A 25069-nucleotide genomic window follows, 5' to 3' on the forward strand; every position below is an offset into this window, starting at 1 on the left:
AGACAAGTTGCTGGTGTGTATTTTTTAAATATTGTTTAAATATTTGTATTAACTAATTCTCCTCCACTCTATTTGTTGGGGTCATGCAGATATCACAGAGAAAAATATAAACCTCAGCACCGAAACTATCTGCATGGATATATACCACGAAGTGTTAGGTAAGTGAGAAACCTTTATATCGATACACTAGCTTTTTGTACTTATATAACCATAGACAGTATATAAGTATATAACAGGATTTACGCATGGATGTGTGACTAAACCTTCTTGTTGGATGCCTGTAAGACAGTACGGAGGGCCTAATTGAACCATTACATAGCAAACGACCTGCTGCTGGATGTCAACTGATTTGAAAACAACAAACTTCGTCACTTTAAAATATTCCTAACATTTAGCTAATGACCCGTTTTGAAAAAGTACGTTATTGGCAGCAAGCCAAACATTTCTAAAGTCATTTCTATTGGAAGAGCATGAAACGCCAGTGACGCCGCTGTGAAATGAAATGAAAGGGGAAGTAAAACTTAACGCAGCTGGTTTGGACATAAGCCCAGAAGAGCGAAGATTAAACAGAAAGCAAACTCTAAACTTGCTACACAACTGAAGGCAAGGCTAACTTTGTCACGAATGTTTGAGAGTGTATGGGGAAACAACCCGAACTATTGTCGGTTAAGGTTGTTCGAATTACGTTACTTTCAACGTTTGTTATGATTTCGACGGTTATAACGACAGTTAGCTAATGTTAGTTCAGTGCTGTAGCTAGTTAGCGGGCTAGCTTGAGTGTTGTTTACAAAATTGATAATAGGCTTATTGTTATTGTAGTAACACTTATACGTACATTGTGTGTGTGTGTGTGTGTGTGTGTACAGTATTCTGCTCAGCAACATGACGTCAACAAAAAAACTGTACTTCATCATAACAAGAAAACCTGAATTCCCGGGACACATCAGTGCTGGCCGCATATGCTACATCAGTGAGTACAAGCACAGATCATCACTCAGAACAAGCTCTCGTTCGCCCATAAAGTTGCCCGTCTTCGTCATGGGCTCATGTTCAGTAATAGATTATGACCTAGAGGTGAGTAGCATGGAGGAGCTGAGTGCAGAGGAAGCAGAGTTGTTGCTAGCCCTGTCTGAGGATGCGGAGAGGCTGAAGTGGTTCAACGAGAGAGATGCTCTTCGAGCAGCAAAAGGACTCGCTGTGGGTACTGAAGTGACTGTGGAAGAAGGAGGAGGGAAGCTTCGAGGCATCCTTCGCTACATTGGAAGACTTACAGAGCCAACATATTCTGCTCCCTTATCAGGAACGTTCTTCGGCATTGAACTGCAGGTGGGACTTTAAAAGTGTGTTGGTGAAACTAAAATCCGAAAAATACATTTTATTTACTGCTTTCCCCTTACTGGTATCTGTCCATGCTCATAGCGTTTGCTCCGGTTTTGAGGTATGCATTTCTGATATTGCCTACACTGTGGAGGTGAATGGAATTGAGTTTGTGGTGTCCACAGAAATTAAAACATACAGTTACATTTGGTGTTTCTTCTTCTGCCCCTAGGGAGAAGACAAAAGGAAGGTGAAGACGGATGGGTCCTACCAAAATAAAACCTTCTCCTGTAAAAAAGATTGTGACATTTTTGTCCCATTCTCCAGAGTCAGGCCTTTGGTGCCCAGCTCCTTGTCACCCTCCATGCCTGCGCACTCACAAACCGAAGAGCTCAATCCTGGAGATAGAGTCACTTACTTTGTCAATGATACATGTCGGCATGGAATGGTTGTGGATGTGTTGCTAAATGTTGTCCGGATCTCTACGGTAAGTAATATATGCATGAAACAAATCCAAATATATAAATAAAATAGTATCACAAAATGAAATGGGGTGTTTCGGTCCTTTTAAATTATGTTTTAAAATGCACCCAATGCTTGGTGCGCTACTCCTCTGGTAAATAAAACATACCAGTCATGTGTACTAATTGCTAATATTTGACCAATTGTGTTTGCTGCTCTCAGTTATTATTGTAATGAGAAAATTACCTTATTAAAAAGGTATTAAAAGTATTCAAATGTAAATGAATTAATCTGGCATCCTGGCATTGTTCAAACGACATATTCTGTGACTCAGACTTTGTCTTTTTTCACAGTTGCTCTTTCTGGCATCTTTTGTATAAGGCGATGCTTATAATTCTCATATCTGCACATACTACTTGTTTGGGATTAGCCATCAAACACCATGTTGTCGCAGTTTATATGCTCCTACTCATCTTTGAGTTCTCTTATACCACCAAACCTTCCAATTTGAAATTAGTCACTTCCTTCAGTACAAAGTTAGCAGTTCCAGTACATTTATAATTTATCTTTGTTGGTGTTTTCAGGACAAAGATGAGAATGGAAAGAGAGGGGGCGAAGTTGACATTCCGCTGGAGTCGGTTTTTAAGGGGGAGGTGCCTGCAGGTTTGAGCAACTCTTGACATGATGACGTGTAAAGCTATTACCTGCATTTGTAAGAAATCTAACCCAAATACATTCCTCACTGTAGAGCCAGAGAGCATGGATGTTGATACACCCCCGGTGGAACCAAACACTGATGATCTGTACTTGGATCTGAGTGTGAACTCTTTGGTGGAGGTGACCTTAGCCAAAGGCAGTTCATATGGAATCATCCGCTGGATCGGCAGTCTGCCTACTCGGCAGGAAACCATGGCTGGACTTGAGCTGGTAATATATACTAACGTTTTACTGTGGAGATTAAAATCTATGGATATGGAAAAATGACCTCAGTGGGCTCAGTTTTCTGCAACAGGTCATTGTTTATAGATTTTTTCCTTTCATTTAATCTTATATGTAATAACATTTTTCATCTGTGTGTATATCTGTCTCCAGGAGGAAGACAGTGGAGTGAGTGATGGTACCTTTAAAAATGAGCGTTTCTTCAATTGTCCCCCCAAAAGGGCTCTGTTTGTGAAGCTTAGTTCCTGCCGTCCTGACCCACGATTTCAGAGCACATCAGCCAATCACAGCGAAAGGATGCCAAAACAGGAAGACGCAGGTGAGAACAACACAGATCCGCTCGTTCAGTTTAATATTGACCATATCCTTCACAGTTTTGTTATGTTGTTGTGTGCTGTGTTCTTATAAAGGACAATTCTAAGTCAGTTAATGCCCCCTTGTGGAAACAGTGATGCTGTAGTCCAGTGGCTCCCAAACTTTTCCATGTCAAGGACCCCTAAACTGACACCCAGTAGACCACGGACCTAGCCTGACTATCACCAGACCAAGCTCAATATTTTTAAGATTGAACATTAGTCTGGGTAGTCTGCTCTGTATTTTCTACTGCACAAGAGGCGTGATCATCGGGCATAGTTCAAATGACTCTGTACGCAATTGGATAGTCCCTCAACCAATCAGACCAACGATCCAGATGACGTAGCATCGACAGCGGCATCAACGGGTTGCTGCGATTCGGTGGGCGCCATGTTGAATGTAAACAAAAAGCTGCTCCGCAGATTTGTAACGGAAGCAGGATAGGTAAACGTACAGGTTTCCAGCCTAAGCTGCAGGGCGAAATCAAATCGCCGGCAGATCGGGCTGTGTTTACCCAGTCTACCACGGCCCCCCCATTTGATAAGATTTTGTCCCAGGGTCCCCCAGCTGACAGGAATTTTGTTTTATTACAGAAAGTGTATGAGACCCATGCCCAAAATACTTCTATCTTCTGTTACTTATGGATGGAATTATGGTGAAAAATAAATGTTGCCCCTATTGCTGGGGACCCACTAGAATCCCACTGGGACCTATTTTTTTATTTTAATATAATGAAATATCTTCAAGAAAAATATGTCCGCTCAGATACATTTTATAAACAAAAATACGAAGAAACATTACTAAGAGGGAATAACACTGTATGGCCAAAAGTATGAATACCTGCACAGTTGCACATTACACCCACACGTGAAAGTTGAACGTGTCCTTCCAAAACCAGCGGGGTTGAGGTCAGTCGAATTCCTCCACACCACCCAGCCCCAGACCAAAAATACACTTCAGTGTGTAGACCCGGGTGTTTACAAATGTTTGACAATGCAGTAAATACAGTAATGGATGTTTATTGTTTCTCTAACAACCGTACAAGAGGCGACACATTAGCAATCATCACCAGCTGCACATGCATATTATGTGTTATTTTTTCATTTATTTATTACATGGACAGTGCATATTAATAAACATTTCCGTCACTATGCCAGAGTTAGCCAGAAGGCTATTTTTCATCTGCAGTCCCTAGACAGGTGGTAAAAGTCACCCTAAAAGAAAGTAAAATTACATATAGGTTATGGTTTTAAGTGTTTTACATACATAATGATTTACTGTGTGTGTGTGTGTGTGTGTGTGTGTGTGTGTGTGTGTGTGTGTGTGTGTGTGTGTGTGTGTGTGTGTGTGTGTGTGTGTGTGTGTGTGTGTGTGTGTGTGTGTGTTACTTTAGAGAGAGAGGTAGAGCACAGTGCGGGGAAGCTGGAGACTGTTCCTCCAATCAGCACCGAGCAGGTTAACCAGATTTTGCTTGGACGAATGAAGGGGATCCAAGGCCACTGCAACTCCTGCTACATGGATGCTGCCCTCTTCAGGTCAGGATGGGGGACATATGACAATAAATAATGCGCATTTGAAGGTCTTTTTAGGATTTCAGCTGGTTTTATCACATTTACTATACAAATCACATGTATGTTACACTCACCTAAAGGATTATTAGGAACACTTGTTAAATTTCTTGTTAATGCAATTATCTAATCAACCAATTACACGGCAGCTGCTTCAGTGCATTTAGGGCTGTGGTCCAGGTCTAGACAATCTCCTCAACTCCAAACTGAATGTCAGAATGGGAAAGAAAGGTGATCTAAGCAACTTTGAGCGTGGCATGGTTGTTGGTGCCAGACGGGCTGGTCTGAGTATTTCACAATCTGCTCAGTTACTGGGATATTCACACACAACCATTTCTAGGGTTTAGAAAGAATGGTCTGAAAAAGGAAAAACCTCCAGTATGCTGCAGTCCTGGGGGGCCAAAATGCCTTGTTGATGCTAGAAGTCAGAGGAGAATGGGCCAAGTGATTCAAGCTGATAGAAGATCAACTTTGACTCAAATAACCACTCGTTACAACCGAGGTATGCAGCGAAGCATTTGTAAAGCCACAACACGAACAACCTTGCGGCGGATGGGCTACACCAGCAGAAGACCCCACCGGGTACCACTCATCTCCACTAAAAATAGGAAAATGAGGCTACAATTTGCACAAGCTCACCAAAATTGAACAGTGGAAGACTGTCAAGAAGACTGCCTGGTCTGATGAGTCTCAATTTCTGTTGAGACATTCAGGTGGTAGAGTCAGAATTTGGCATAAACAGAATGAGAACATGGATCCGTCATGCCTTGTTACCACCGGGCGGGCAGGCTGGTGGTGGTGTAATGGTGTGGGGATCACTATGGGCCAACATTTCTAAAGAATGCTTCCAGCACCTTGTTGAATCAATGCCACAAAGAATTAAGGCAGTTCTGAAGGATAAAGGGGGTCAAACACAGTATTAGTATGGTGACCCTAATAATCCTTTAGGGGAGTGTACATTATTATAGACAACTATCCAAATCACATCAATACAATATGTTTTAGACAGATGTGAATTTCTGTATGTTGTAGAATTCAACGTGCAAAGACTTCACACCTGCGTCAGTTGATAGACTGACCATATTTTTTGGACCAGTAACACTACAGTCAGTGGGAATACACTCGCAAACGGGGACCATTTTTGCATTCAAGGATGCATCGGTGTCAAATGTTTGAGATTCATCTGCTGAACAGTAGCCCAAGCAACTCAAGCTAATTCACATGGTAATTTAAACTGAGTCGGTTTCTTTTTTTAGTCTTCTGGATTTTGTTCACAACCCAGCTCATGAAGGCAGGGTTTTTCTGGCTGTAAATTATACATTTAAAAATGCGGAGTATCCCTGAAATGAATGCTGTATTATTTACTGTACTTAATTACCATTCTCAAGCTAGTTTCAGATCTCGGCAAGTGTATTTTTTATAGCACGCTGAGAGCAATAGAAACTGGCTGTTGGCAATGTATGAAACCAAATTTAAAACGTATTCATTTTGCCGTAACTCTTGTTTCTGCCTGTGCTTTCAGCTTGTTTTCCTGCTCCTCTGTGTTGGACTCCATGCTGTTTAAATCAACAGAACCTCAAGATGCCCCGATTCAGAACACATTGCTCCATGACATTGTTAATCCCCTCCGCAGGTGTGTGCTTTTATGTATTTTGCGAAACACAGAATTCTTTTTGTGGTCATTTTAGGGCCGGGTATCGTTCAAAAAACGTTGATACCGTGACATTGATAGCGGTTTCTGAACAATACTTTTTTTCAATTGCAGTTTTTAAAAATCCATTTATACAAAAAAAAAGAAATAAGACCATTACACATTACCTTACAGTTTTGTGTTTTTTATACCGATGTGACGCACACTTTTTTCAAGCCTCTCAAAACCCAACAGCAAACACACGTGAGCCCCGTCTCTGTGTGTGACGTAGAGTCTTTCCTGCAAGGAACGTGTAGACAGCAAATCATCCGCATTATTAGATCTTGGTAGTAGGGCTGCACAATATATCGTATTTTTATCTTCATCGCAATATTAACTGGCGCAGTATACACATCGCGAAAGGCTGCAACATATCGTGATAGACACAAAACAGATTCTTTGTGTTAGTTGAAAGAAAATATCAGAAAACTGCACTTTAAAATGTAATTGTCACTTTTTTTTTTAGTAGTGCCTTTTATATTCAATATAGTGTTCAATTTGTCCATAAAAGAACATTGAAAATTATTTCGTTTCATTTGTTTTAAATTGAACAAGCAATTTGTTGTATTGTAGGAGAATGCTGAAAGCAGCATAAATGCAGAACTGAGTACACTTTAATATCTGTTTATATATCGCCAGTAATATCGTTATCGCGATATCAACCAGCCTTACTTGGTAGAAACATGCTCCATGCCTATTGGCTCACTTACGCTGATGAGTTTTACTTGTCAGGAATTGGAACTGGTATTGAATAACAAGGCATTTTTAGATATTATGAAGGCAATTCGGTTGGTGCCTCGAAGTAGCCAAGTTGGGTGTCGAACCTTATGTAATTTAATAATGTATACATACTCTCATGCACGTTCTTTGCAGTAAGGGCTTTGTGGAAGGGCGGCACATCATGAAGCTCCGGAAACAGCTGCAGAACCACGGCTACAGTCACTCCTTCACCACGGATGAGAAGGGTCAGTTTCATCTGGAATCTTTCAAACAGCTGATTTGGGTTTTAGCGGGACGGTTGATGTGACTGTTCTCTTTCAGATCCAGAGGAGTTCCTTACTGTCATCATGCACCACATCCTCGCACTGGATCCTCTACTCAAACTGTACAGCTACACCAACGCTGCGTACCTATACTTACCGCATAGCTTGAATACAAGGAACGTTTTAAGGAAGTTCCATTCACGCTGCCCATTTCTCTCCCTCTCCCGTTTAGCTCAGCGGCCGGTAAAGTGCAGGAGAGTTACTGCTATCAGATCTTCCTGGACCAGAACCACAGCCTGGTGCTGCCGACAGTCCAGCAGCTGCTGGAGCATTCCTTCCACACGGCAGGACTCAAGCTGGCAGAGGTGAGATCCCGGGGATTTCTGTTACACTCTTCTTAAAACAGTAATGCCAGTTAACCACATTTGATGTAACAGTTAGCTTTAGTAGCGGCGTTAGTCTATATCCACGACGTTCCACTTCCGGAATTGCTCCGGGGACGCCGGAAATTCCGCCAGATGTCCCTCTTTTGGGCCGGGTGTCCGTTACCTTCCTCTTTCTTTGTGTTGGTGTTCTAAACTCCGGTGGATTTGTGAGGACTATGGTTAACTACTCCTCAGATCTCTGCAGGGTAAATCCAGACAGCTAGCTAGACTATCTGTCCAATCGGAGTTTTCTGTCGCACGACTAAAACTACTTTTGAACGTACACATTGTACATTGAACGTAGATGATTGCGATTGGTTTGAAGAAATGCCAATAAACCAGAGCACGTTTTTCTCCCATCCTCCTCCGCAGCATTGCGGAGGATGGTCTAGCAGTGCGAGAGTAGTAGTGGCATGATGCTTCACAAAGAGTTCACATATTTAAAAATTTACCTTTTTAAATAATCATATTATGATTATGAGTTTATAATGCTATTAAAATAAAACAGCCTAATCTTTGCATTTTTTGAAGCTGTAACGAGCAAATTGGTTTGCTATTTAAAACATTTGTAGAACAACTGCTTAGGAAATAACTAGAGATGCACAGATTACAACTTTCTAGGCCGATTCCGATTTTCTTTGAGTTAGGCCAGCCGATACAGATTTTAGCCAATTCCGATTTCATTTTTTCTAACCACTTCACAGCACACGCAAATATTTATTTTCTATCTTTTCTTTAATAGAACATTTTGCACAGAACATAGAACATGTTTTGAACAGATAATGGATCACTATAAAATAGAACTATATAAATTACTCCTTGTGTGGGAAATTCACACACATCTAAAGTGCAATGTTAGAACCATTTCCTTCTTTTCACATCCAACAAAAAAAAAATTTGATTTTGATTTTTGGCATCGTCCCTCCACACCCTACTTTCTCCTTGCATGTGTTGCATAGTGCTAACTTGTTATCTTCTGCACACACGCTGAAGAATGTCCAAACAGCTGGCATGTTGCAGGTTAATTCACGAGGTTCCCTACATGCGCGAGAATAGCGCGGACACGCGCTTCACACCGCGAGCGGGGACGCACGGCGGAAAAGTTGAGAGAAAGGAAAAAGAGAGCGTGCTGTCGCGTCCGTGTGTGCGTGCGTCCTTGAGAACTGTAACTCGTCTAACTTATGTTGTCAGTTAATTGTAGCGTTGACCGGCATGAAATCGGCACATGTCAGACTGACCTGCCGGTCGCCGGTCATGGCCAAGCACGTGAAAACCGGCCAATTCCGGTCACCGGCCGGTCTATCGGTGCATCTCTAGAAATAACCAGTTAATCAACTATTTGTTTCAGTAGCAAAATATTCCTAGATTGAATGGCTAGTGTTTCTGCTGCTATGTCAACTCAAGTGATGCTAATCTGTGTAGTAAATATCTAACTCGTTTTCTCCATCCTTTTGGTCAGGAAATGTTTTTTTTTTAATCTGATGCTTTCCTTTGATCCTCCACCAGAGGTCTCTGTTGGACAGTTTTCTCGGGCCTGGAATGAGTTGATTTTTGTGTGTTCTGTCTGTGCGGTGTGTGAGCGTCTTTTTTTCCCCCCCCCATTGTCAAATCATTGCAGGTGCCATCCTGCCTCATCCTCCAGATGCCTCGCTTTGGGAAGAAATTCAAGATGTTTGATAAGATCATTCCCTCTCTGGAGCTGGACATCACTGACCTCCTCTCTGAAGGTACTGACACACACACACACACACACACACACACACACGAAATGGACTCTGGGAATACAACATGTGGTGTGTGTGTGTGTTCAGGTCCTCAGCAGTGCATGCTGTGTGGAAACTTGGCCCAGATAGAGTGCCCCGACTGTTTCACAGATCCTCTTTTCAGCCGGACGGGATTCAAAATCTTTTGCAAGACGTGTTCATCTCAGGTGCGGTTTGTATCACTGTCTGGAGCCCAGAGTCATTTTTCTCTTTCTTGTCTTTGTCTTTAGCATAACTCCATGCTCGTTGAGTATTGAGGGTATGGGTTGGCACTTTCACATGTAGTACAACTAGGGCTGCAAATAAAGATTATTTTCATCGTTGATTAATCTGTCTTATTATTTTCTTGATTAATCAGTTAGTTGTTTGGTCTAGAAAATGTCAGAAAATGGTGAATCAGTGTTCCCCAAATAGCCCAAGATGACGTCCTCAAATGTCTTGTTTATGTCCACAACTCAAAGATATTCAGTTTACTGTCACAGAGGAGAGAAGAGACTAGAACTTATTCACGTTTAAGAAGCTTGAATCAGAGAATCTTTTTTGACTCGAAACAATTAATCGATTATCAAAATAGTTGGCAAATAATAGAATTGATTAATACGGTGGCCGACAGCGACAAAACGCCCTGCAACTTAATGGAACACACGCAAATAGATAAAACCTAAGGAAATTAAGAAAACCTCTTCATCAATTTGACAACATATGCGCAGCATTTAGCAAACGCGCTGCAAATATAGAAACGATGCAAAAAGAAAAGCAGTGTGCAGTGCGTTTGCCCCTGTCGGCCACCGTAGAGTAATCTTTGCAGATGTAAATAGAAGCCACCTCATCACCACTTCACCAGCTCTGAAAAAAAGAAAAGAAAATATGGCTCAATTCTTTGTGATTCTGTTTCTCCGGCTCAATCTGTTGTTGCAGAAAGTGGTTCCCACCTATTAGAGTGTTTTGTTACAGTTTGTGAAAGCACACGAGCACATGCTGGCCCAAAATGAAACGTGTCATTAGACGCGGCCCTAACTGCACGTGTTTTTGTTCCAGGTGCACTCTCATCCTCAGCGCCGGTCCCATAGGCCAGCTGCTCTGGACATCCCCGAGGGTTACTCGGGCCGCGGCACGCCTCACTCTCTGATCCGAGACAAGCTGGAGCTGTTCGCTGTGCTCTGCATCGAGACCAGCCACTACGTGTCCTTCATCAAACACGGTCGCAGCAGCCAAGACTGGATCTTCTTCGACAGCATGGCCGACAGACAAGGTGAGCCGCCGGCTTTTGTATGCGTTAGCTGTGTTCGAAACGGTTTCCCTATCACGGATATAGTGCACTATATAGTGTGCGTTTGCCATTTTGGAGTGGCGTTCAAATTCTCAGCGGTTAATATCATTCACTATTTAGGGCCGCACAATATATTGTTTTCTTTATCGTCATCGCAATATGAACTTGCGCACAAAAGGCTGCAACATATCACGAAAGATGCTCAGAGATTGTTTGCGTTAGTTGAAAGAAAACATCAGTAGAAAACTGCACTTCACTGTCACTTTTTTTCAGTGCTGCCTATTATATTCAATTCTATGTTCAATACGTTCAATAAAAGAACAATGGAAATTATTTCCTTTCATTTGTTTTAAATTCAACAAGCAATTTGTTGTATTTTAGCAGAATACTGAAAGCAGCAGACCTGAGTCCACTTTAATATCTGTTTATTTATAGCAAGTAATATCGTTATTATATATTTTCCTCATATCATGCTACTTCATAGTTCACTATAAAATACTTAAATGGACATACGATGTACCCTACATTTTACCCCTGTATACCACAATGCAACACAGGCGTGTTTTCCCAGAGGAGAAGAAGCAATAGGACCCGCGAAAACTGAAAAGGAGAAATGGACTAGGCTTTCATTCATAAAAAGTCTAGTAAAAGCCTTTCCCGTGTTTGACATGTTAGTGGCCTAGCTTTTGAACGTTGTTAAACTGGGTATCGTTAAAAACTATGCAATACCAGTTCCTAAACAACACTTTTTTTTTTATACCAATTTTATAAAACAAAAAGAAATGACATTACACAAAAACTTTGTTTGTATTTTTGTTTTTCCTGCGCGTCTCTACGACGTGTCACGTTAGACAGCCAATCACAAACCTGATTAGATCTTGGTAGAAGCATGCTGCTTGTTTATTGGCTCACTGACGCTGATGTGATGTACTCCTTAGGTATTGAAATTGGGTATTGAATGACAAGGCATTATCGATACTTGATGCTTAAGAGGCAATTCAGTCGGTGGCTAAAAAGTATTGAATTCGGTACCCAGCCCTAGTTGTAGGACGTGTTACAACTATTTTTGTTTCAGTTTGTTAACATGATGCTGGGCGCGTGCCACTTCCGTCACACAAATTTCTAGCGTCCAGTGACGCAACAATGTTGAGGACGTTTTTAGTGTAGTGTCTGAAATCTCGTTTGGGCATTCCCTATTTAGTTCACTTTCTTATAAACACTCTGGGCCCTATCTTGTACCCGGCGCAGCGCAAACCCCGATGCAAGTGTCTTTGCTAGTTTAAGACCGACGCAGTTGTCAATTTCCCGTCCAGCGCTCGCAAATGCACCTGCGCCCATCTGTGCCCCCATGGGCGTGCTGGTCTTACAGGGAGGTGTGTTCAGGTGCATTTTGGGCGTATTGCTATCTTGAGGCAGTGGAAAATGATTGCGCCATTGACCAACAAAAGCCTGGTCTAAAGTCAGTAACGCAGCATTTGATTGTTATATTAACAGCACATTAGTAAAGTACGCCTAGGCTCGTGCACAGCGCGCACACACTATGCTTGTTATACACACAGGGAAGCGCAGCAGCACACACACATGCAGAAGATTACAAATAACATATTACGGTGCAAATCCTCCATCATAATAGCAATGTGCCAAGGTCCAAACGCGCCTGGCTTTTAAAGGGAATGGGAGAGGACACTCTGATTCGTTTATTGCATGTTACACCCAAAACACACCTATGATTAATGAAGACTCTAAGAACAACCCTTATGAACCATGCCCCCGGCCCCTTTTTTCCGCCGTGAAACTAGCAAAAGTGGATTTGGACACGCCCTAAACACACCTGCGCCAGGCAATTCACGGCGTGCGCTTAGATCGTTAAAATAGGGCCCTCTATATGGAATAGTGAGTAAGTGAGTGAATGAGGGAACGGTTTCTATCACAGCTATTGTCTCATCACATGCATGTTTTACACCTGTACTCAGTGGCTCGGTGGTTGTGTGTTGTGTTCAGGGGAGAGAGACGGCTTCAACATCCCGGAGGTTCGCGCCTGCCCCGAGGTCGGCACGTACCTGGAAATGTCTCCGGCGGAGCTGGCCAATCAGGTGCCTCGAGACATGAAAGGCGTGGCCAAACGTCTCTTTTGTGACGCCTACATGTACCTGTACCAGAGCACAAACATGTGTCTCTATCGCTGAGCGGACGCAGCCCCGCAGCTTACTCTATGCACAAAATGTAAATTGGGGATAAAAAATATGTTTTGCCTTTGCTGTCCATGTAATTTCCTTTTGTGGGTTAGTTTGCTATTCTTTTATGAATGTGTGGAAGTACATACGTGATGCTTAAAAAATGTGTATATATAGTTTTTCTGCCCTGGTGCTGGGAAAGTATTATCAGGCTTAAATAATTTATAACAATATTGTTTTACTTTAAGAAAAAGTACAAACTGAGGTTGCGTGCTCAACCATTTTGCACTATTAAGACAAGAAATTGACAATCACTTACGTGTTAGAAGGACAAAAGTTGCACTGTGATATATGTAGTTTACTGCTTCCTCTTGGTGTTTGATAATTATCTTTAAAAGTTATACTTACAATTTTTATACTGAGAGTAAATGAGTGTTGCAGATAAAATAATAATGATTTCAGAGTGGCCTGTTGTAATGAATGAAACTTAACAGTAATATTATAAAAACAATGTTATTAATTTCTTCAGTAAGCATTGTACCTTTTAATGTTTTTTTTCTTACTAATAAGGGTTCAGGCTGGACCGGTTGCTTTATATATTTCTGTAGAATTTGTTCCTATTATTTTTAAGGTTGAATATGAAAATGCTCTTTTGTATCGCTCAGCATCTTAACTGACGTGATGTTTGGGATAAAGTTGGGAAAACTGCACTCAAATGGCTACGTAGAGGTCAAGGCTAAACTTTTCCATTTATACTGTACGTTTATTGCAACTGGTTCTGATATACAAGACAATACAATTAGTTATTGTAATAAAAACGTATCCCCAGTCCTGCACACATCACGTGTTTTTATTGAAAGAGCAGGTGATACATTTCTATTTATAGATGCATAGCTATTTTTGGTTTGTAGGAAAACCACAAAAAGGCAAAATCCTAAAAGAATATTTGATGTTCTGATATATAAAGAATCGGCGCTGCTTTATTTATCATTCTCTCAGGAGTCTTTCAGCATGCAACTGTGCCCACTTAAAACCAGGGTCATACTTTGGACTTAATTATTTCCAAGGACTTTACTATCTGTGCTAATGTTGCATCATTAGATCCCTTTGTTTAACAGCAGATATCTTCCTGATGGAGCCAAACTTCTTACACTTTTTATATCATTATTTTAGGTACAAAACTTCAGAAAAGCTCCCTTATTGTAAATTAATCGCAAATCAAACTTTAAAAGTACTGTAGCAACTCTGGATTTCTAAAATTCTTTGTTTAAATGTATTATTTTTTTACTTAAATGAGAAGATCTGACTTCATCACACCAGTCCTCAGATCTCTGATTTGAGACTTTCTGTCAATTTTACTTCAAATGCTTCATTTTCAAATCTGTTTCTGCAAGTCCAGACTGGAAAGCAAAACCGGGAGGTTTCAAACATGAAACAAAGGTCAGCAACTTTTCCAAATGGCTCCGTTTTAGGAGCTCGGAAACGCCTGAGTAGTGTGGATGCAAGGCGCAAACGTTGCAAAAGATATGCGTATTGGTGTGGATGTGGCCTTAGTGTTTCCTTTTGAAAGCAGGAAATTAAAGCTATAGTGCGTCCCCCATGAGGAATTCTAAGTTATGAGAACAAAATTGTCGGCGCGTCCACATGATGCAAGCCTTCGGTGATTGCGCACCTCCTCCACCACATCTCCACGCAGTTGCTAGCAGGAGGACAGGGGTATTAAAAAACATGATGGACTCTTCAGAAGAGGTCATTATCTTCACTTGATTTTGGCTGATAGCCTTAATTAGCTTTGTAGCAACTCATTTGGCAATGGCTTGAATGTAACGGACTTTCATTAATATAAAAAAGTTACGCACTAAAGCAGGGATCTTCAACAAGGGGTCTGGTACCCTTAGGGGGCCCTCCAAATAAGTGTTAATTAAAAAGTCCCAACATGAATCCAACAAATTATTAGCAAATATAAATCCCCACTGATGATAGGCTCACTGGCCTATAGGTAAGGTAGTCACTAAGGCAGGGGTGTGAAACTCAATTTCACTAAGGGCCACACTGGAAATGACGATCACAATAAGGGCCAGACATGTTGAGTTTATTGACATGCTTTTATTTAACAAAAAAAGTCAATTAACTTTGTATTATTGCATGTCTCATATAGCTTTCTCCCATACAGTTTGGTTAACATAAATCAATAAAAAAGTCGGCAAAAACGTTTGTTAGCCATTGTAGAATTTAGCAAGTCATGAAAAACAAACGTTACATTTTTAAAAGCATCTGCCACCTGGCCGACTCACAACAACCTGTTTTACAGCCTGAATATTAAAAAAACACTTCTGGTCAGCAAATCAGTCAAATTCTGCACGGCAGTGTCGCATAATTACAGTATGATACAGTATTGGTTTGGTGCACAACTAGTCGGGTCATAATTAGCTATGTACTTTAATTGAAATGTGGGCCGGATCAAAATTTGCAAGGGGCCGGATTTGACCCCCGGGCCTTGAGTTTGACACACGTGCACTAAGGTAAACCATCCACAGATACAGTTAATCCTCAGGATCCACTGTGCCACATGTATGTTTTAACATTTATAAAATCATGCCAACAATTATTATAGGCTATTTTAATAGCTTAGTATTCTATGCAAAAAAGGTATGTGTAAAGGCTTTAGGCCGCCCTACACGTTATTGTAGGCCCAGTTTATTATGCAACTTCATTTTATACAACATGTAGTAGGGGTTCCCTGCTCCATCTCTCTCAGTTAGGGGGTCCCTGGCTTAAAAAACATTGAAGACCCCTGCACTAAAGCTTTACCGTGTTGCACAATTCATAGGCTTACAGTCCCATTCATAACCTTGCTGAAATGAGAAACACAACAAAACGCTGATTTGTCGGCTTTGAAGTGGGCTTCGGTGTCACGCCAACCTCATCTTGATCAGTCCAGCGTTGCACGCACTACAGCTTCACGTGATGGGAATACACACCAAGGGTGATTACATTAAAGTGTACATCCTTTTAGCCCTCACTCTTTCCGTCTCATCCTTCTTTTTCTCCAAACGATGCCTCAGTGGATATTTGTCTTCATTGCGGATGCTTTTGATCCTGCTGTCCACCGTGTTTCCCCCCCTCCGTCTTGCTGTGATCAGCTCTGCGGATGACCTCTACACTAGTTTGGAGTGCTGCGCTGTGCTCTGCTCAGTGATGACTTTGGTTCTTTTTTAATACACCCGAGGGCACGGTCGGCTTCAGCGAGCCGAGCAGCCTTGTCTTCGTCTACGGCCCTGCAACTCAACAAAGCAGCCTCCCTTTTAATCTGACAGGCTCAGCATTTTCAAGCATATTCATCATTATGCAAAAAAAAAAAAAAAAGTCCAGATTCTGCACGTGTGTGTTTACATAAAGGGGAGAGTTGTGCTTGTCTGAGCAGTATAGTTGAACTTCTCCTGGGTTTGTTGAAAGAAGATAATGTCTGCATAATAAAACACAGAGCCCAAAGCGGCGGACCTTTCTCCACATCAAAGTCAACGTAACATTTCGAATCTCGCTACTTTGGAGAAAATGAAAAAAAAAATGTTTTCATTGAATGTGCAGACAGTCTGGAGTTAGTCTGTGCCGTCGCCCTGATACAGTGACACACACGACTTGTTGTAGATGAAATCATTCAACTTTGACTTAGCTATGAATGAATAGAATAAACAAAACAGAAATGAAAAGACACAAAAGTAGTTCACTATGAAAAGAGAAAAAGTGAGAATGAGCAAAATAAATAAATAATCTTGTCCGAAAGAGAGTAGGAGGAAGTCAAATGCTTTTCGGGTCCTATACCCTTTAATGAGGCTACAAAATAACCCTTATCAAAGTGTTTTCAATCCATCTTTCTCAATATGCTACCATGCAACCTTGTTGTAACAGAAAACATTGTCAAAATCCCAAAACGTGCAGATCAATCAATTGATCGAGTTATTATTCCATCATTTCCTAATTAAATCATTTATGTATGTACCATCCTTGAGCTACGTTCCATCAAGTATATTCATCTAGCACAATTCAATTCTAAATAGATCAGAACAACAAGTAATACAAAATACAAACATCAAAAAATTTATGAAAAGGGACTCATACAATACCAAGAATAATATCGCAAACAACAAACATAAATACATACAGTACATACGCTGTGAAAAGTGCTCAGTTGTATCAACTTAAAATAACAAGCGAACTAGTTGCATGAATTGATTTGAGTTTTAACAACTCTTTCTGGATTGTGCTGCCAATGTAACAATAATAGTTGAGGGTACAAAAATTAATTTGTCCCTCCAACTCATTCTCAAGTTTGTATAACAGCTGATATCACCGGGCAATAATAATTCAATCAGGAGAGACTTCGTTTGCAGATATGCAAAGATATTTATTGGACAACTGTATGATATTGAATGTACAAAGTCTTTTGGAGATTGGACTCCATCGAATTAATAATCTTCTTAAAGGGGTAGGAAATAGGAACATAACCCCCCCGATGGAGTCCAGACACTGGTGGCGGCGGCGAAGAGACCAGAGACCGGACCGAAGAGGCAACGGAGCGGTCAGCCGGGAGAAACACAACGACCGGAGGCGGCAGGGGAGGAGGAGGAGGGTCGAGCGCTTTGCCTGAAACGACAGCTGACAGCACAGGGAGAGAACAGATTTAAAGCAGAGTTGTAAGGCTGTGATTGGCCCTTGAATCTCGTGGCCAAGTCTGATTGGTTTAACTGACAGCGTCACTTCTTGAACAGCTGATTTGATTTAAGAATGAGTAGTGATTGGGTTAATGACGTCTTCCTGAAAGAATTTGCGCTGAGCTTCATTAGTCAGAACAACGCAATGTTTCAAGTCCCTTGGACAAAATATACATTTTTTGTTGACACAACATGAAATAGCATGTATTGCTGACAAAAAAAAATGAAAAACCTTTTTTTACAGTGTACACACGCACGCAAACAGTTGGATGAATAAATTACTGACTCCAGGCCATGAATGACTTCAAATCACTTATTGATTTATAGTCATTTGGAGACCATCACACATACAGAATACAAGCATAATGGCTAAGCCTAAAAACTTAAAGCGTAACGCTCGCCAAAATGCATCCTAGGGTATTTTTGTGAATGTACGTGAGTCAAACTTTAGTTTAAAAGCATAATTTGGACCGAATCGCCACTTTTAAGATTCACCGTATTCTCGTTTTTGGGTCAAATGGCCTTTTGAATGGGAGAGCTAGGGGCACTCTCCGGCCGCAGCCATTTTGTCAGTCAAAAACAATTGATTTCCAAATGCAACGTAACAGGGAGGAGAGTAAAGACGGAAAGCTCCTAAAGCTTAGTTCAATATAAATGCACGGATAAGTCGTTGTTTTGTAGTTATTGAAAAAAAATATTGACCTTGTAGTTGAAAAAGGAGCCTCATATGGAGTCCGTTCATTCGCATTCGGATACCGACTCGTTTTGACTGCCGAGGTGGTAGTGGCCGGAAACAACAAGAGCTACGGTGAGTTGTTCAAAACCTTTTTTTGTAAATCTGTGTACACAAAGAATGTTGTCAATGCTTAGGTTAAGGTGTAGAGCTCCTGTTCATACTTGAAGCAAAGTTTCATGTTGTGTCGAGCCTTATTAGTATTTAGAAAATTGCTATTTTGAGACTAGCAAGAGAGTGCCCCTAGCTCTCCCATTCAAAAGGCCATTTGACCCAAAAAGGAGAATACGGTGAATCTTAAAAGTGGCGATTCGGTCCTAATTATGCTTTTAAACTGAAGTTTGACTCACGTACATTCACAAAAATACCCTAGGATACATTTTGGCGAGAGTTACGCTTTAAAGCCACTGAGGGGCTGCTATATGGACATGAACCAACCAACCAACCAACCAAACAGTCTATGGCTAGTAAACTAACCTACTGTTGAAATCATAGACTCCAATAGTCGTGGCGTTTTGATGTTCATTTATTGATCACAATGGTCTTCGGTTGGAACGTGCAAGAATCCATGTGTCCATTAAGCGGCATCAACAAAGATTTGCATATCCACATGTGTGTAGCTATTTGATGCGGTCAGAAACTATTTGTGCTGGGGCGGCCTCTAGCTCACCCAGTAAGAGCGTTCGCCCCATGTCGGCTGAGTCCTGCAGCGGCACGGGTTTGAATCCAACCTGCTGCCCTTTGCTGCGTGTCATCCCCCATCTCTCTCCCCCTTTCCTGCCTATCCACTGTCTCTACTACTAATAAAACAGGTAAAAGCCCCCCCCAAAATAATATGGTGCTGTAGGTAGGATTGTGAAGATCCAGGACTTTGGATATCATGGATTGACAAAATCAGTCCCTCCCCCCTTTCCGCTAAAGCCCAAAACGGTCCCCCGACAAGGGAGAATGAATGCGTGTGCATGAGCAGTGATTGACACGCAGTTAGACACACCCCCGGCCCTGATTGGTGCATCTGAACAGGGAGCGGTGGATTTTTGCAAATCACACTACAGGCTGTAGGTGGTGCCAGAGGAGCCAGCTTTTTTTAAATGACCCGCTTCATGTAGTTCTACTGGAATTTAGGCTCAGTTTCAGCAAATATGACAGAAAGTTAGTTTTATAAGTCTTACCTACTGCACTTTTAACCAATGCCACCTTCAGGCTAACATCTGATTTGAACCCAAACCATCTTTTTCCAAACGTTGCTAGGCCTATGTAGGCTAGTTTTGGTGCCTGCCTTAACATAACCAAACTGTGACGAGTTTTTTAACTTGAGCGTCACGTGCCTAACCGGAAGTAAAGTAACGTCTGATTTTAACCCAAACCACAATATTTTTGTAAACTGAACTAAGTAGTTTGTGCCTAAACCTAACCAGTGTTTCACAACGTTAAAGACTCTTTTAAAATTGCGACCTTTAACCTGCAAAATTAACGCGACCAATGTTCTGTTTTACATTTGATCTATCTCCGCCACCTGTGGGTCGCATTAGAGCAGATGTCGTCTCACTTTGCCAGACCTTCCTCCACAGCACTGCGGAGGAAGGTCTGGCTAGTCCACACAGCATTCTGGGATGGGAGAAAAACATGCTCTGGTTTATTGGCATTTGTTTAAACCAATCACAATCGTCTTGGGCAGTGCTAAGCACTGGAAAAAGCCGTGGTGCCTCTGCAAAATAGCCTCGGGAAGGAACTTGTTTTGGTGGAACATGTGTACATTCAAAAGTTGTTTGTCGTGCTACAGAATACTCAGATTGGACAGATAGTCTAGCTAGCTGTCTGGATTTACCCTGCAGAGATCTGTGCAAAGCATAAATCGACCGGGTTTTAAAATGCAGACACAAAGAAAGCGGAAGGTAACGGATATCCGGCCTAAATGAGTAAAAAAAAAGTGGAACATCAAGGATATAAACTAGAGCGGATATGACAAACTCAAGGCCCCTCGCAAATTTTGATTCGTGTGACGTGTGTAGGGCGAAAGAAAGAGGACCCAAATGCAGAGGGAGGCAGGCAGGCAGGAGATGGTTGAACTCAGGGATTTAATATAACAAAAAAACGGCAGTACAAAGACTGGAAAACTCACAAAATAAAAACTGATGAGCAAAACACAGGCAGGAGCAAACTGATACACACAGGAACAGGCACAGGGAAGCAACACAAGACAATCTAACAAGAAACAAAGGGAACACAGAGGCTAAATACATGAGGTGATGAGTAAATCAGGAAAAGGTGAGACAACAGGTGAAACACATCAGGGCGGGGCAGGACAATCAACCAAAGAGGGAAAACACAGGAAGTAAAATGGACAAGACGAGACAGAAAACAGACTATCAAAATAAAACAGGAAGCAGAACATAAACAGGGAAATGCACGACAGAAAAATACACCACTAAATACACACAGACCACAATACACAAAACCGGATACATCAACACAACAGGGAACAGAAATATACAGAATGAATATACAAACACAGGAAACATACAGAAATCAATAATACACGCAACAGAAATGAACCAACAGGTAACAGAAATGTCCATAGCCATCACAATTCGGCCCTCATATCAATTTAGATACACAATCAATTTTGGCCCGCCTAGTGGTGCGCCAAACCAAAAAAAAAAAGTTTTTTAAACTGAAATTACGCGACACTCAAAGCAGAAAATTGGCAAATTTGCCGACTTTGAGACTCAGAAATTCTTACAGAATCAGAGGAGTTTGCATATTCAGGTTGTTGTGAGTCAGCTGAATGGCAGCCTACTTTTAATAATGTAATTAATTATTTTTGCTTGATTTGCTGAATTCTATGATGGCTAAGGAACTTTTTTGCTGACTTTTTTTTATGGCTTTGTGTGAACCAGACTGTAAGTGAGAAGGTTATATAAGACACAAAATAATAAGGTCAAAAATATTAAAATTTTTCAATTAAATAAAAGCATGTCAATAAACCATTCATGTCTGGCCCTTGATGGGATTCTCATTTTCCAGTGTGGCCCCTTAGTGAAACATCTGTATTAGAGGATAGGGAACAAAGGAGCCATATTGTTGTATGGTTTGGAGGGCTGGTTGGCCGAGGGCTACACCCTGAAGAAGACTAAACTACAAACTAAAAACAGAAGTGTTCAGAGTGCCACAAAATAGTGAATCAATGTCAGAACTAACAGTCTATGGTCAGAACACATTATCTTAATGACTGTAGGGGTGTCTGCTGAAGCCATAAACAAACCAGAATATATAGGCATATATATATATATCAAGATACACACATATACATTCATAAATGACAAAGATTGTTCCAATGCATCTGTTAATGTCATGCAGAGGGAGGCAAACTGGCAGACGTTGAAAAACTACACTCATATAACACTAATAATACCTCTGCTGATCACTACAAATATGAAATACTGCTCTGCAATACGCTGTGTGTCCTTGTTATCCATTTCAGATCTGAAGACACTCATCTTGGCTGTGTGCAGTCAGGAAGCTTCCGACAGGAAAGGGAACAAATGCTATCAGTCCTGATGGACTGGAAGTCAGGGTGACGTCTTTCTGCTGGCGTCAACCCAGATTCTGATAAATCAACCCAGATTTACAAGAGACGTGCTGTTCAGGTAAACGTCAAAGTCACAAAGCAACTCTCTCATTCTGTTTTATAAAGGCAATTACTTGCAATACTTCCAATTCCATGGTAACAAATTGACATATGCCAGCCTGTTCTCATGAACCATACTTTCGAAAGCTACGAAAAGATAGGCACTGTAATTCGAATAATTTCCACGTTTTGTTTCGCTGTATCCACCACATTGACTGCTGCCGTTTAAGAACACAGCTGGCCACGCAGAGAGGAGTTTGGGGTGGATGGGTGGGCATTAACACGCAGGACTGTCAGGCCAGGGAGCGGAGTTCGCATCCCGGGGAAAACAAAATACTTTCACCTGGAAATGTGTGTTTCTTGGGAGTGTTTTAATACAAACCACAAGGTTTTCCTAAACTTAACTAGTCGTTTCGGTGCCTAAACTTTACTTTCCTCGCCACATTACGCTCACTTTTTCTTGCCTAAACTTAGCTCGCGGTGCTCTGTACCCGGCTTACAGTCACCTATTCTCGGTAGGGATGCACCAAATCTAGATTTTTGGGGTTCGGCCGAATACCGAATCCACTGGTTAAGATTCTGCTGAAACCGAATACCGAATCCTACTCCCATCCTCAGTCCATTAACACAGTTAACACATTAATGAAGTAAACAATGTCCCTACCTCTAAAATAATTAAATGTAACAACTTAAAGTCGAATTCACACGTTCTTTTCACATCGTAGGAAAGCACATCGCTATCGCCAGATGACAAATTTCCGCTAACCAGTGTATGATGAAGGCATGGTGGGTGGGTGAAATTAGAAAGCTAACGTTAGCTAACGAGCAGCAACCGGCCGTTCGGTCGCTCTGCTCCCACTGTAGGGAGACCGTTAACACAAGTGTTTAGTTGTGACTGTCCTTCCTTTGCCGTACCTGAAGTTGCTGCATTTTGGCTGCTGTCTGTAGATTCCTTCATGCACAACTCGTATTTTTTGGGATGTTTTATACGCAAATGTTCTAACGACGGTGATGTTGTGTATTGTTTAGGGTCCTCGCCACCGTGAGACAAATCGGCATTGCAAATTGAACATGTAGCTGGACTTGAATGACCTTCTTCTGACTGAAAGTACTGCCAAACAACACTTTTTCTGCTCCCGAGTTCCATTTCCACTTTCTCACAGCCTACTGCATTGAACGCTCCACCTACGTAAACACCTTCCTGTAATCAACGGCGGCGTCATTACGTTGACCAGCGTAGCGCGCGTAGTGCAAGCGTAGGGTTCGGTTCGGTGGAAAGACATTTTTAAGGTTCGGCAGAAACCCAACCCCGTCAAAAAGCCCAATATTCGGCCGAATCCGAAGCCGAATCCTGAATTCGGTGCATCCCTAATTCGGACCATGCAGAGCACCGTAGCCGGTGTCCCAGAGCTCTGTAGCGGCTAAACACATCTACTAACTGCCACTGATACGACCGAGCTGTGACGGGGGTCTTAAACAGCTAGCAACTGCTGATTTACAAATACCACCTTGATTGTTTGGAATAGGCCAAGATTAAACACAGGAATAACTAGAGTAATTCATTATGCAACAAAGAAATACATAATAGATATATTTAAAATATATATGAATACATTTCATTTTTTTCTTCTTCTGCCTCTTTCCTTTTAATAACCCATTTGCATTTAAAGGGTCACATGTGAATTAAAGCTTTTTATAGACATCTCTATTCTGCTCTAAGTCCACTTTTAATCAATTCAGATACATAGAAAAGTTCCTCTTCTCCCATGAGAAGAAAGGCTTTTATTGCTCCCCTCTCCACCCTGCAAGAATTACAACTTTCATAGCCATATGCTCGTTCAATTACTTATCAGCATTAGTGCTCGTAAATTTGTCATTAAAGCACACATGCGGGGCCTAATACAGTTGTCTTTACAGGGGTTTGTGTGGCTTACGTCTCTAGAGTGTGAAATTAATTTGCAGAAGAGTGGATGAGGGTGATCTTTGGGTATTATTTAAAATTTGTATGTCATCTGCACCTGTGGGACTGTGATCTATACTTCTATCATGAAGGGCATATCACTCCCAGACTGTCACACGAAGTAGTCACAAAGGGGGCAGCTGGCCAATGTTAAATCTGCATAATTTAGCACCGGAAAAGGTTAACTCCCGTCTCATGTGCAGCTTCAAACATATCTCCCAGAGTAGTTTATATTTCCATGTTCTCCTTTATACTTCAGCCAAGAACGCAGCGACAGCTGAGACATGTGACGGGAGTGAAGTTGACACGTGGATGAGCAAGACTGAGAAATGAAAAAGTCTCAAAAGAAGTTGGCTGCATGATGAAGCCCCAATGATAAATAACCCTAATGATAAATAATAATCATAAATCATGTCCGTCTGTTGTCGTGCTCAGAGAGAAGCGGCCCGGGGGACCGCAGCTGATGTATCCGTCACAATAAACAGAGATGAGTTTACCCATAATGGGCCCACGAGACGTAGCTTTTAGTGAGAAACCACTGATCGATCCCCCACCGGCTGCAGGTTTTCTGTTAATCTCCTACGTTGTGTACCACATGCGTGCTGCAGTCACTGATTTGCAACCTTAATATTGGCACTTTGAGGGAAATGCATTCGCCTCCCGAAAGCTCCATTTATGTCTTTACCGCAGATCCACAGCTGCACAAACATGTCCTTACCGTGCTGTGCTGTGAGGAAACAACTCTCACGACTGGAAAAAAGGGAAGTTCTCCGCGCTTCTGCAGACCACAATAATCCGGTGCAACCAAGGCAGGACACAACAGTATAAAATAGCAAAAAATCTGAGTCTCTGATGAAGATGTGATCTTACAGCGAAACTTTAGTCACTGTTATGCACCTTAACTAATAAAACCCATTAAGTAAGAAGACATCTGTGTTGCACCGGCAAATTTTTTGCTATTTTAAACTCTCACGACTGATATGTGACATCTGCCAAATGTCAGTGTCACATGTAGAAAGCATTCAGAGAACACAGACGCCTGACTGTGTTGTACAGAAACATGTTTGGAAGTTTTTGGCCACACTATA

The 25069-nt window shown here is 41.5% G+C and overlaps 1 protein-coding gene across 1 annotated transcript; it reads left to right on the forward strand.

Annotated features, from left to right (window-relative positions):
• Positions 1-304: 304 nt before the first annotated feature.
• On the forward strand, positions 305-13783 carry cyldl (cylindromatosis (turban tumor syndrome), like). The gene is made up of 15 exons (XM_039811997.1): positions 305-603; positions 867-1326; positions 1550-1804; positions 2364-2442; positions 2528-2706; positions 2872-3037; positions 4466-4607; positions 6163-6273; positions 7204-7295; positions 7372-7435; positions 7546-7678; positions 9357-9465; positions 9550-9668; positions 10540-10753; positions 12773-13783. The coding sequence occupies exons 2-15, from the start codon at positions 883-885 to the stop codon at positions 12955-12957; spliced, it is 2292 nt and encodes a 763-aa protein (XP_039667931.1). The 5' UTR covers positions 305-603; positions 867-882; the 3' UTR covers positions 12958-13783.
• Positions 13784-25069: the final 11286 nt, after the last annotated feature.

This window comes from Perca fluviatilis, chromosome 9 (assembly GCF_010015445.1).
Source record: "Perca fluviatilis chromosome 9, GENO_Pfluv_1.0, whole genome shotgun sequence".
In the NCBI taxonomy this organism is placed as follows: domain Eukaryota; kingdom Metazoa; phylum Chordata; class Actinopteri; order Perciformes; family Percidae; genus Perca; species Perca fluviatilis.

What these genes read in the sequence shown, in the direction of transcription:
- cyldl (XM_039811997.1), top strand. Translation starts at nt 883, where the DNA reads ATGACGTCAACAAAAAAACTGTACTTCATCATAACAAGAAAACCTGAA. An exon ending in ATGTTGTCCGGATCTCTACG is followed by an intron (nt 1,805 to 2,363) that starts GTAAGTAATATA and finishes TGGTGTTTTCAG; the next exon opens with GACAAAGATGAGAATGGAAA. An exon ending in GCAAGACGTGTTCATCTCAG is followed by an intron (nt 9,669 to 10,539) that starts GTGCGGTTTGTA and finishes TTTTTGTTCCAG; the next exon opens with GTGCACTCTCATCCTCAGCG.